The sequence below is a fragment of the Dreissena polymorpha genome, chromosome 6, assembly GCF_020536995.1.
Source record: "Dreissena polymorpha isolate Duluth1 chromosome 6, UMN_Dpol_1.0, whole genome shotgun sequence".
Taxonomy (NCBI): Eukaryota; Metazoa; Mollusca; class Bivalvia; order Myida; family Dreissenidae; genus Dreissena; species Dreissena polymorpha.
In genome coordinates this window covers 107,659,259-107,672,130 of record NC_068360.1, presented here as the reverse complement: position 1 = coordinate 107,672,130, position 12,872 = coordinate 107,659,259, and the positions used below count along the sequence as shown (strand labels likewise).

At 32.4% G+C, this 12,872-nt stretch overlaps 1 protein-coding gene across 1 annotated transcript in view; it reads right to left on the bottom strand.

Moving 5' to 3' along the window:
- The window catches only part of LOC127836455 (uncharacterized), a 38,342-nt gene extending 26,372 nt beyond the window's left edge, over positions 1–11,970 (bottom strand). Inside the window, exons 1-6 of the mRNA XM_052363100.1 lie at positions 11,855–11,970; positions 11,324–11,452; positions 9,804–9,885; positions 4,976–5,092; positions 3,897–3,973; positions 3,151–3,247 (exon numbers count right to left, since the gene is read on the bottom strand). Coding sequence (XP_052219060.1) covers positions 3,151–3,247; positions 3,897–3,973; positions 4,976–5,092; positions 9,804–9,885; positions 11,324–11,445 — 495 coding nt within the window. The 5' untranslated portion in view covers positions 11,446–11,452; positions 11,855–11,970. The remainder of the gene's footprint in view (positions 1–3,150; positions 3,248–3,896; positions 3,974–4,975; positions 5,093–9,803; positions 9,886–11,323; positions 11,453–11,854) is intronic.
- Between the last annotated feature and the right edge of the window lie 902 nt (positions 11,971–12,872).

Below are 12,872 nucleotides of genomic sequence, written 5' to 3'. Positions count from 1 at the left end.
TGACCGTAACAAACAATTACGGCGTTGATTTCATCAATACAAAATAAGCGAATGACGTCAAAACGAATAGGATTTTCATACAATGTATGTATACATTTGTCCGTTTTTCGATGTACAATTGTCAAAGGCTTCTGAACGAGAAACAAATATTAGAATATTGAACAGCCTAAGCTGGTTTTATAGGCGGAGCTTCGTATGAAATGGTACGGAGCATTTAACAGACTTCTTGATTTAACAACCCAAAGTTGCAATTATTCAACTAAGTATTGGAAAGTTTCAGATAATTGTCGACTTTTCAAAATTTAGTCTATACGTCGGATTTAATTTGTATTATTTGTTAAAGTGATGCCCAATTTGAACAGGTAAGCTTCACGCCCTCACATATTTTTCATACCATGGGTTAAAATAATACATACGCGTTGTAAAGTAGATAGAAGAGTATGAGCTTTGCGTGTCTTAAGTTCCTTTATCTGCTCTTGCATTTCTTTCTTGATGACAACTTAAAAGTCCGAACAAGCAGGGTGTTTGGATTCCTAGACAAATAGAAAAACAAAAAGGCAACAACTTTCATTCTATGTAAAGTTTAACACCCTGTCACAATTGTTAATATCTCTTTGTAAAAGATGTATTGTCACTGTATACTCATGTGTCACTGTATATGTGATTTGAGCTTAATAAAGGTTATGTTGTTGTTGTTGTTGTTGTTGGATTCCTAGACAAATAGAAAAACAAAAAGGCAACAACTTTCATTCGAACCGTGACGCTTCAAAGAGTCGTTTAGCGACCGCAATCTCAACATTGACGAACACAGTTCCAAAACAATCACCTTTTTCGCAAAAAAAACATAGCTTCGTTATTTTTCATTACACTAAATACTAAAATGCTATATCCATATTACAATTTTGAGTGTTTTTTATCCGAATCTTTACAGACCCAAAACCCTTCAATGATACCTTTCCTAGTGAACACGTATTTGTCACACCATTTTCATTTCCTAACAAGAACATGTTCATATTTAAGGGTTGTGTTTTGCAAAACAACCATTTGCTGTTATTTTTGGTTCGACCCAGTCTTTAAAGATATAGTAAGTGGAGAGAACAATAAGCTGTAGCCTCCGAGTCAATCAACTGGTTCAGTGAATGTTTTTGTGTGTACATGTAACGCCATGAATAAAAATGTTTTACCTACTATATCGCAACGTTGTGAACAAACACCTCGTATACATATATTACTGGTGCTATCGGTTTAAACTGTTAGATTATCGAATCTTATTGATGACAGCAATGTATGTTCATTTGGCGTTGGACTATTAATACATTATATAAGTACTGTAGAGATTGAATCGTTGTGTTTTAAGATCTTTTAAGAAGTCGTCTGGTACCTGTACAGCAGTAGCTATGGTCTCAATTGCACTTTCAACTTGTTGAAATATAGAGAATACTAGGTCGGTGCCGAATAAAGCAAAGTTTATTTTGCGAGGCTTAGAAAATCTGAACCACGAGCCTTGGCGAGTGGTTCAGATTTTCGTGCCGAGCAAGATAAACTTTGCTTTATTCGGCACCGACCTAGTATTCGATTTATCCCATCAATTTTCTTAGTCGTAAATTATTTCTTTAAACATAGAATAGGAAAATCGAACTAGACGGAAAATCCCAAAGATATTTTAAGCAAACATTGTTTCATTATTTTAATCGTGTCGAGCCTAATACATTACAAAAAGATCAGTAACCAACCTGTTTTTCGTTTATCATACCTCTACGTCCCCGATTTTTAAGAAATAATGAAAAAAAGACACTAAACAACTGCATCTTTAGCGTGAAACAACATGCATTGTGTCGTATGACGTATTAATAATGACGTCACGAGTACGCGCACTTAATATTTGTAAATAATGTTTATTTGCTTTTTGAGTTGCATTATGTGTAAAAACTATATAACATCTTGGTATCAAATTGTTTGTTTTGTTAAATCTGATTCGATTTTACTAAAAATGATTACTTTATAGTTGATTCCGAGTAATATGAACATTCTTCGCCGCGCGTGACAGCTATATTTCAGCACTGCTGAAATAAAGTTTAATTTATTCCACAGTGGTTTATTTCGACAATGCACGTCTGATGATGGGATAAAAACCATTCCAGTCCATCTCATTGCAAAGTTCATAGATTTTCTAAAATGAAAACAAAATATACAATGCAATTAAATACTTATCACTAGTACACGCATACTAACTGTTGTCTTTGTTCATGTTTTTGAAAAGCTAGATATATATTATATTTTGATAATATAAATTTTAATTAAAGAGTGATAATAGAAAAATATATTTCCAATGGTCGAGAGAACAATATCTATATTTTAACCCAAATCAACACGTTTTTGTTTGACGGTATTTTTTTTCTTCATTTGTTGACATGTTTTAGTTTGTAAAACAAAAATGTTCGCCTCAATAATAACGTCTTGACGTTATAAAAAAAATCGGTCGGTTTCATTTACAGTTAGGATTCGGGAATGATTAAAATGTTTTTCCAGTTAAATATTGTACCTAACGAGTAATTTATCGGTAATATTTAACTGTTTGAAAACTATAAATATTGATATTGAATCATAGATTATCCCGATCAACAGCAGGGAGACGAACATTAAAGCCTTCTTCACGTAATTTTGAGGTACACGCGTCGACACATGAAGAATAATTGAAAATTGCCTTTAATATGTTTACAAGTTCCTGTGCAATATTAGTCTCTTCATTCGAGTCAGGATTATCCTTCTTTAATTCTAGAAACGCATCCGTCCACTCGTTTTTGTAAAGCTCCTCCATCATCGTCACCAAAATGTCGGTGGGTCTTTTCATGTCATGAAGGTCTACCACGTTCGGGTTACTATCATTAAGTTTACTCACTTCTGAGGTTTTTAATCTATATTTAAATAAATCGTTATTCGATTTACAAACGAATTATAACGCTGTAATAACATATTATATTTTACATTGATTTAATGATTAACACATAAATAGCAACAACTTATTTTATTTTGTAACACTATGCAACTATTTTATGTTTGACTGTTTTTTATTATGTCATTATATTTGGTATTCGCTTCGATTAGAAAAATATTTAAGGTATGACGTTAGTTATTGAATGTAGTACAAACCGGGTTAATGCGTCCTCTTTCTCTGCTTTTTTCTTGCAGAAAGTTCTGTAAAAGACGTGCCTTATCGATCTCAAGCTGGGACAATCTCTGTTCCAACCTATATATTTAAAAAAAATAGCGATATGAATAAACTACATATACTTAATTTATGGTATATCGAACACTTTGAATTTCGAATTTGCAACAAATGCCAAACTCATTAAATGTATACAGTACAGCCACATGCTCTATGAGTTTTAACTTAAAAGGTATTTGTTAACTTTCTTAAATGCTGACTTCTGAATCCATATAGACGTTTATTTTAGGCAACGACTTCGAAAAATAAAACAATATATGAAAGTATAAAATAATAACTTCTGAAATAATATCAATCTTTTGCTCCTCTTCGACTTCTGAATTTTTATTTTTGACTCTTTCTCATTAACATTTAAAAATATATACAATCACTGAATTTCTTGCCTTGCCGACGGTTTGTATGCATGCATGCAAAGCGTAAAGAATGTTTTATTAATTAAGATTCATTCTAGTTGTGTTGCTTGTCAATCGAAATATATCAAAAACGGGTAAGAAACGAGTCATATTTTTGTATTATCTACCAGAATTTTTTATACATAAATGCTTAGTCTAATTGTCATATATCATGAATATCTCAAAGAAGTTATCATCGAGTTGATATGAGTTGAGTTGATTTGAGATGATATATGCATTGTCTATGGTTGCAAAGATATTTCAAACCGTTAACTTACTGATGGTTCGCTGTTCTAAGAGCTTTAAGTTCCATGAGCTCAATACTGTATCTTTTGTTGTCTTCCGTGAGTTTTTTCTAAAATGTGTAAAATTGTAAAATAAAGATCATTTGCCACTGAGTCATTTGTCGTGAAGCAGTTACACTGTGATACTCAAAAAAGTTTTTATTGTGCTTATAGTTCATGCTTTTATAATATATCTACTAACTTATTGTGTTTCAAATCTAACAATATTTAACCATATTACGGTTGCACTGACATGTTATGTATAAAGTGCTCATTATATATAACGATGAGAAGTAAAATTATCAAAATAAAATCTTAGTTTGTATATCAACGACAAAATGTAATAAAAACAACATAATGTTTCTATTTTATTATTACATCATGCTCGTTCTTCGTACAGTGGAAAAAGGGTACGTAGATAATGTCTCTATAACTGTCTTTTTAATTTGAAATGCCTCTATTATGTCCGCACGCAAAAGCTTTTATGTGCGCCACGATAGCTATGACATGTGAGCGCAATAACTATGACGTGCGAACGCGATAGATGGCCAACAGAAAAGCCATTATAGAACATAGCCCGATGTGTTAATTGGAATAGTTACAAATTGATAACATTCCGACACGTTCAATGGTCATTTACTGCGTATCGCTTGTGTACGTTATATCTAATACACGCAATAACTATGACGTGCGGATACAGTAGCTATTGCGTGCGCACGCGTTTGCTATGACGTAGAGATGTAATAGAGACTGCAAAGTAAAAAAGTTCACCTTTATACCACCATACTTGGCCTCTTAATGACAAGACAAACAATTATCGTTTGTAACATAATTGTTAACAACGTCAAGAAGTCCATACCTTGATCATGTCAAAGTTAACTTAGTTAAACTATTCAGATAAGATCATGTAAAGATAAAAACAATTTTTATTTATTTGATGTTATACTTTAAAAACGTCTCGCGCTTCTTGTTTTAAATCCTATGCATTTACACTCTTTATTATATTAATTATAAATTGGTCGAGATAATATATAGTGAAACTTCTTAACTGCATAAATCTCAATGTGACTCACATTCTTTTTCTTGAGTGACGAATTTTCGCCGTATCGCTCCTTTAGTTTCTTATCGAAGACTGTGTTCGTCTCTCCCAATATACTCCACCTTTCCTCAAAAGTCCTGATAACCTTGATCTAAAATGTATCATCTTTGACTATGTAAATACATGCATTACAACATAAGTATCAGTGGCCATCACGACACTAAATATTTAAGAATAAGCTCATTATAACATATGTTTATGCGTAGTAACGTTTACCCGGCTATCAACTTTACTTCTTAGTGACATCATGTCGTTCTGGTATTGTCTATTTTCGAGTTCCAGCTTTTTGTTATTCATTTTCAATTTCTCCAATTCATCTTTGAGAGTTTGTCGTTCTTCTTGAAGTTCATTCATTTTCTGATTAATCGATACCTGTTCGAAATTAACTATGTAACTTTAAATTTTATTGGAAACATCAAAGGTTTTGTTATCAAGCCATTTTAGGTTTAAAGTAATTCATATTAGATATCACAAAAACTGTTTATTAAACCATAATGTAATTATTCAATTATTGTCTGATCATTGTTGTACATCGAGATACAATTATAACCGAAGGAAAGGAAGGAGGGCCTCTTTATTTTAGAGGAATTTTAACCACTTTTTGCTTAGTATGTTTGGGAGTTTTCGCACTAATCTTACCTGATTGACAATAGATTGAAAGTGGCATACTGTTAAAAAAAAATATATATATATATATATATATATATATATATATATATATATATATATATATATATATATCAAATTGCAGTCATACGCGTTATTAATGATTCATATTACCAATTATGTCTATTTATATGTTCTGTTTATACCAGTGTAGACGTTACTTATTTTCTCATAAAAGTCGATTGTTATGCAATATTTTAATTGGGTGTCTAACAGAATGCATCGAGAGACTTAATTAACAACATAAAATGCTTAACTGCTAAACAATATGTTAAAAATTTAGGTTGGAGGTCTTTATATAGCATTAAAACTTGGCATTGTAATAACCTTAAAACCCAGAGTTATGTATAAAAACCGCGATGGAGGATCACATTTGTAAATGATGGATCTTTGTGTATAAATTACCACATATTTTTTACAAGCGTCATAAACTTGTGGTAGTGTTTTTGTTCATTTTCAGTCGACAATAACAGAACACAGTCAAATATAAAAGCAGTAAGAAGATATAACTTGTATGGTAAAAAGTTCTTATAAAGGACAGAACATAGTATCAGCCTAGTGCATTACTTGCTTTCTAGTAGTTTGTACTTCTTGTATACAGCTTATAATTGCTTATTATAACCATACACAACGAAGCTTCGTGAGTGTAGGTTTCACACGCATTATTTACGCTTCTTTATGAAAATGCTTAACGAGAATTTTAAAACTTGACTAAAAATTATTTCATTTAATACAAGATGTGGTTTGTACTTGTTTCAGTGCCATTTTATCATGCGCCACAAAGTTATAAGTATGTTTGTATTGCTTTGTTACAAAGCATTTATAAGCAAAATAAAATTCAATTTTAAAGCGTTTTCTTTTATTGCTATTTAATTAGAATTGTGATGGGATGAGGTAAATTGTATATACACCTTTTTTAATAAGTGTCGACCAAGTGTGAGGTTTGGAGACTCATAATATCGGTTTAAACATCAAATATCGTGCAATAACCGTACTGATGAGAATAAGTCCAATGTTATTCATTTGTTTGTGTTATCTGTGTGTATTTATGTGGTTGACCTTTGCATTTGCTTCGTGTCTTATCGTTTAGACAAATGTGCAAATGAAGTTTAAAATTGTGAATATTTATAACAAAACGTTTAATTAAAATGTAGGTTTCGAACGATTTCGATAGAGCGCATTGAAGCACGTGAATTTATTTGTAAAGCTCTATTGCAATACTATTTTTAAAATATAAGGCTCCGCCAATAATTATCGTTGAATACTCTACACTCGATATTTTCCACTGTATAGAGAAAACATGCAGAGTGTCGTGCTAGAATTGCTAATATTGAAATTAATTGGATTACACTATTTTGTTCACAAGCATCATCATTATCCTCATTATTATTCCAGCAGTTCCTCCGCTAAGAATGGCATTGCTAATATGAGTAATGAAGCTGTTGGTGCGGTAATTCTCACACAACTTGAAGTTGCCCTTTTTTCGGTAAGGGGATGAAAAGATATTGGGTCCCTTCCTTGAGCCAAGTTTTCTCCTCCCAGATCTTTCGGCATAGTACCGCCATTGCTACAGTCGTTGCCTCTCCTCCGTGCTCAGTCAGCTCGTAATGGCCATCGTCCGATCCCGGATATTTTACTACATTAGAATTAACCATTCCTCCTCTACCTCTGCCTTTATGGACGGACTTGCGTCGTCCGCTTCGGTCCACCTGTTAAAGACTGCGTTTTTGCGGTCAGGAGACTTCCGTAAGCGTCTGCTTAAACACTGGCCTTTGGATGACTTGTCTTCGTGAGGGTCTTGATGGTTATGTAGGCCTTCTTACTGTCGGATGTGGTCATCTTTTTTGTCGATGTGGAAACATTACCCCTAAAACATACCACTCAACCAATCATTCCTGGACTCTTTAATGTTCTTCTTCACCTCCCTGTTCGCATTATGGTAATCTGCCCTTGAGTCAAGGCTGGTGAACTTCTTATGCCTCAGCAATTTTGTCACAGAGGTCCATGCTTCCACGCTGGAAACTGTCGTTGGAGTGCGTCCTTGTTATTCCGGGCCCCGACAGGTCTGGCTTGACATTCTGTTATTGTTTTATTCGATGCTTATTTTAAGCACATCAAAAAAAAACAAAGAAACTGATGACATAAATGTGCACCCTGTATGCACGGGTGTCGTATCTTGTTATGTATATCTAATTTTCATTAAATTAAAGCCGAAAGTAGAATATCAATGTATTTATTGTATCATACTTTAACCCCAAACCTTAAGTTTAAAATGTTAAATGCTTCCTTTTTTAAATAAAGTTAAATGTGTTTTTCATTTCATTAACTACTTCTTAGTGCCATTAACCGTGACTTGCATTATAATCATTTTCAGTCTGACGTTTTATACTATCCGACAACTGTATTGATTCCATAGCACGACAACTCACGTTAGGATGACTTTCAAACAAAAATCAAAACAAACGAAGCCCACGTATGTTTTTGTCTTACTATTGGTACACTCGCTAAGATAACAGCCGCAGAGGTCATTTTTCGGAAAATTTAAGATGGCGATGCACATTAATCGGATGCTGGAATTGAACCCGTGTAGCCGCATTATGTCAACGTGTGTCGCTTCGCAACTAAAATTTGTGCTTATACGCATTGTATGATGAGAATGTGTATTTCTATTTTCATTTTGCGCTAAAATCTGCATGCGACGCTTACACTGAACGTTTGTAAAAATCACCATATTGTATATTTGTCTCACATTACTTTGGTTATACACTCACTTTTGGGCATCATTAAAATCGAGAACAACGAAGCGAACGTAATGCTTTGATTTAAATTAAATTGGTACCAAGGTATTGGACTTTATATTCATAGTTATATTTTATTTATTTTTTTTGCCAATAACATGGCAAATTAGGACACTTGAGCGTCTACAAGTAATGTATTTGTTTTTCAAAGTGAAGAATACGGGCTACAAAATCCAAAATGATGATTTTACATCTCTATGCACTCATTTAATATGTTATCATGTGTATATGCAAATTGCATAAATAGTTTCAAAACTGAAAAATGTAATCTAGCTTTTAACTTTGAACTCGAATCTGTATGTTATATAACCACTTCCTACTTCTGCCAGAGTCGGGATAAAACTTAAGCATTATGAACTACTGCTTAGTTTAAATCGTTAACATACTTATAAAAACGCCTGATTAAACACTGTTTCAACATTATGTCAACGAGATATGAAACAAATATAAGAATTTCTCTTTTTTTAATATATACGTATCTATTCGGGTCTATCGGCGAACAAATATGTTGGCTATTGAGACATCCACGCCGAACAAAATGTTTATTACTCGAATGTTACAAGTTAGAAAGCAGAGAGTCCTTCGATCAACAATAAATCCATACTCAGACATTAAATAAGAAAAAAGACATTTGTTCACAACTTGGCAAAATGACAAGTCGCATATATTTATTATTTTCAAACAAGCAAACTGATAAATAAAAATGTAAGAAAATAATGGTTTAAATAACGGAAAGTCGTCAATCAAAACAGGTTACATAATAACGCTTTTGGAACGTTAGTTCTCAATTATTTTGGAACATATCCTTTAAGATACGCATATCGCTTCTACAGACTTAACGACGAATGGGCGTTCTATTTTGCTTAAATAAGTCCCGGGTTCAAATCCCGAGCAAGGTTCTTTTATGTGCAATTTCAACGTACAGTGTAATTCTTTCAGAATGTTAGCATTATACTATATTAATAAAATCATAAAATACATATACTGACTTGCTTTAAAGGTAAGAAATGTGTTTGATTTCCCGTTAAGGATGCTGTAAGTAAAATAATGTTTTTTAAATAGAATTAAGGGGAATCATCTTCTAATTAAAACGGACTTGAATCGGTAATGCCCTGTGTGCCTTATAAAAAGTATATAAGTTGAAATGACTTCGAGGCTTCGGTGTGAAGTTGTGTTAAAATGTCTTATAAGTAATACTAGTTTCACGTTCAACACTCTATTTCATAAAGATTTTTTTTTTATAAGTTATTTCACTATTTTGTTATTAATTTTATAATTTTACTTCACTACATGTTTTTATTGGGAAAGAACACATTAACTACGCCAAATAATATTTACCTGCTGTCTTTGTGTTTCTTTTTTAGCCGACTTCACAACATTCTCCATATCATCAAACAGCTTTTCTATGGACACACAGCTTCTGTACAATTGAATAAAAAATGCGTATATATTACGTTTGCATTAAAATCACTATGTACATGTATTATGATTATTATCACGTAATACGATCATGCTTCTTTCCGCTCGTTTATCCGTTGACATGAATCTGGTTAAATTTAAGGACTTCAGAGAAGACATGACATGTAAATAACAGACATTCAGCTTTGAAATTAATATTGAAACGTCATAATTATGTAAAATGTCCACTATAACAATAGCAAGAGAGATTATGATAGGTAACTTTTTTTTACAATTTGATCCCCACGTAAAGGTTGTTATAATTGCATATATATGTTGCATAAATGCATAGATATATATATGGAAAAATCCGATATATGTTTTGCATAACAAATATATGTTGTATACTTTCAAATTTATATTCGATATTTTCATATGTATGACCTAACAGTTCATAACATGTATGCAATAAATTGATATATATGTGGTATAATTCTGATATGTGTAATTTTCAAAATATTTGTGTGTTCTAAACTTTTAAACTATTAAATGTGTGTGCAATAATTCCATATATTTGTTGTAAAATTTTCATATATATGTCCTATAATTTGCATCATGGGAAATATTTTAAACAGGCGTGACTGAAAAGCGAACATAAATATGAAATTATACAACATATATTTGTTATGCAATACATATATCGGATTTTACCATATATATATATATATATATATATATATATATATATATTTATACAAATATACCACATACATACGGAAACATTGAATTTTGCAACGTTTGACACGCCATAACGTTCTGTATTGGAAATAATGTACTCGTGTCATGCTAAGAAAAGGAAATAAAGTGGACACGAACACAATTTGTTTTCAACTATTAATAAAATACATATGTTAACTTGTTTTATTAATTAAAAACTTGGTGTAGATGATTGAAATACACTCGTGATCGTATTACTACTATGCTAATCTACTATTATCTACAAACTGGATGAATACCTAACTTAACGAAGAGAACATGTGTACAAAATGAAAACAAAATGCTTCAAAGAACAGACACGGTGACTATGTTTATATTTCTGCTCAGTTATATGTGTAGAAACATATGGTTTTAATATGTTTAAACCGCAAACTATCCGCTATCCAGCGTCTAAATAAGTATTTAACACGAAACAATTATTGGTTATTGGTATAAAATACAAAAAGTTTTCACAATTGCTTATCTATTAAACGGAATTTAAATATACCCAATATGATAATAGATTCATATGGCACATCGCTACATTTAACCCTTCGCGAATAACTGCTGAGCGTTTATCTGTTTGGTAAACTGTTGCACATTTAATAAACAGACATGCTGATAAGTTGTACTTTTTAAAATAGTTTAAACGGAATATCATAAATATCTTATTTTTATGCGTAAACATTAAAGGAACGATATACTCGTTATGCCTAAGGTTCATCCACTGCTGTTTAGCAGGACCAGTTATACGCCGCACTTTTTCAGCAACACCCATCAGTTTCTCTACTAAAACGTCTATACGCGTGTCTTCTTGCGCCGCCATAATGAACCTTTATTAATTAAAAAACAAACATTTTAATGAAAATACACACCCATCCATTTACGATATCATATCACATAGCAGACCATAACCCAAATAATTTAATCGGACACACTTTATATAATTATACGAACGATTGTTTAGAAAAATTGAAAAAATGAAGTTACCAAGAATCGTTAATGTATATTCTTAATGGTTTTTAAATTCAAACAGTAGTGCATGATGGCCATATTGCTAATTTCGTTGTGTCATGTAGTAAGTCAGCGTAAAATAACCCTTGCGTGCATGTTGAAACACGCTCGCCTTACATGACTTCTGCAAAAGTCTATTACATACTAAACTGAATATGAGTTTCTAAAATGCAAAAATAAATTAAAACGAGTATTAAGCCGTAAAATAGGCATGTATTCACCTTCCTTAAAATATAAACGCGAAGTTATTTTACGCGAAGCGTCTTCTGCAGGTATCCGACTCGGATATCATAAATTCACTTCCTCCTACTTGTCCAACTAACCCAACTAATAAAACGGTATCGATAAAACAATCACGCACATATCTTCTCCAAAAAAGCTAAATGCAGTAAGATCACGGTAGCTAAACAAAACGGATACTACCGACAAAGAACGTTCATAGCTTAAAGGGACCTTTTCATTTTTTTGATAAATTGACAACAAAGTTAAAAAAAGTGTTCAAGATTCGCAATTTTGCGTTGTAGCTATGCTATTTGCAAGGGAAAAGAAATACTGAACATATATCATGCTCTAAAATATACATTATATTCATCTTTTGACGATTAAAAAACCTGAAATTTATCAAGCGTTACAAGCGTTACAAACGCGAAACGATGGAATAATTTTCAGAGTACTATTGTTATCGTCATATTTTGTGCACTACGAGGAATGCTTATATAAAGTATATAAGTAAGCCAATAACTGTATGAGCACGAATGGCCGAGTGGTACTAAGGCAAGCCAGGCAAATGTGGCAACGGCAGACCACAAACCTTCGGTCCGGAGATGTCGTCCTAATCTCTGAAGAAAACGTCCCTAGGAGCCAGTGGGCTTTGGGCAGGGTGGTCAGTGTATTGGGGGGTCGGGATGGACTTGTCCGTAGCTGTGTAGTTAAACCTATTACAAAATTGTGCTTGCTTGAATGTTCAATCTAGACACAGTTGAGTAAGTGATTAACAGTAATGGCTATTTGAATTGATTGACTTGATATTGCCGTAGCATGATGTTTATTGCGATGATTTACTTTTGTGGAAATAATGTTTTGTACTCTGTTGTATTGAGTCCATCTGAATTATAGTGGTAAAACACTTACTGTGTATATGTTTGCTGTTGATGAAAAAAAAATATTAAGAATATTGCAATTGAATTGTTTAAATTATTTGTCGCTGTAATGGATTTGTATCATACTGATGTGTTTATG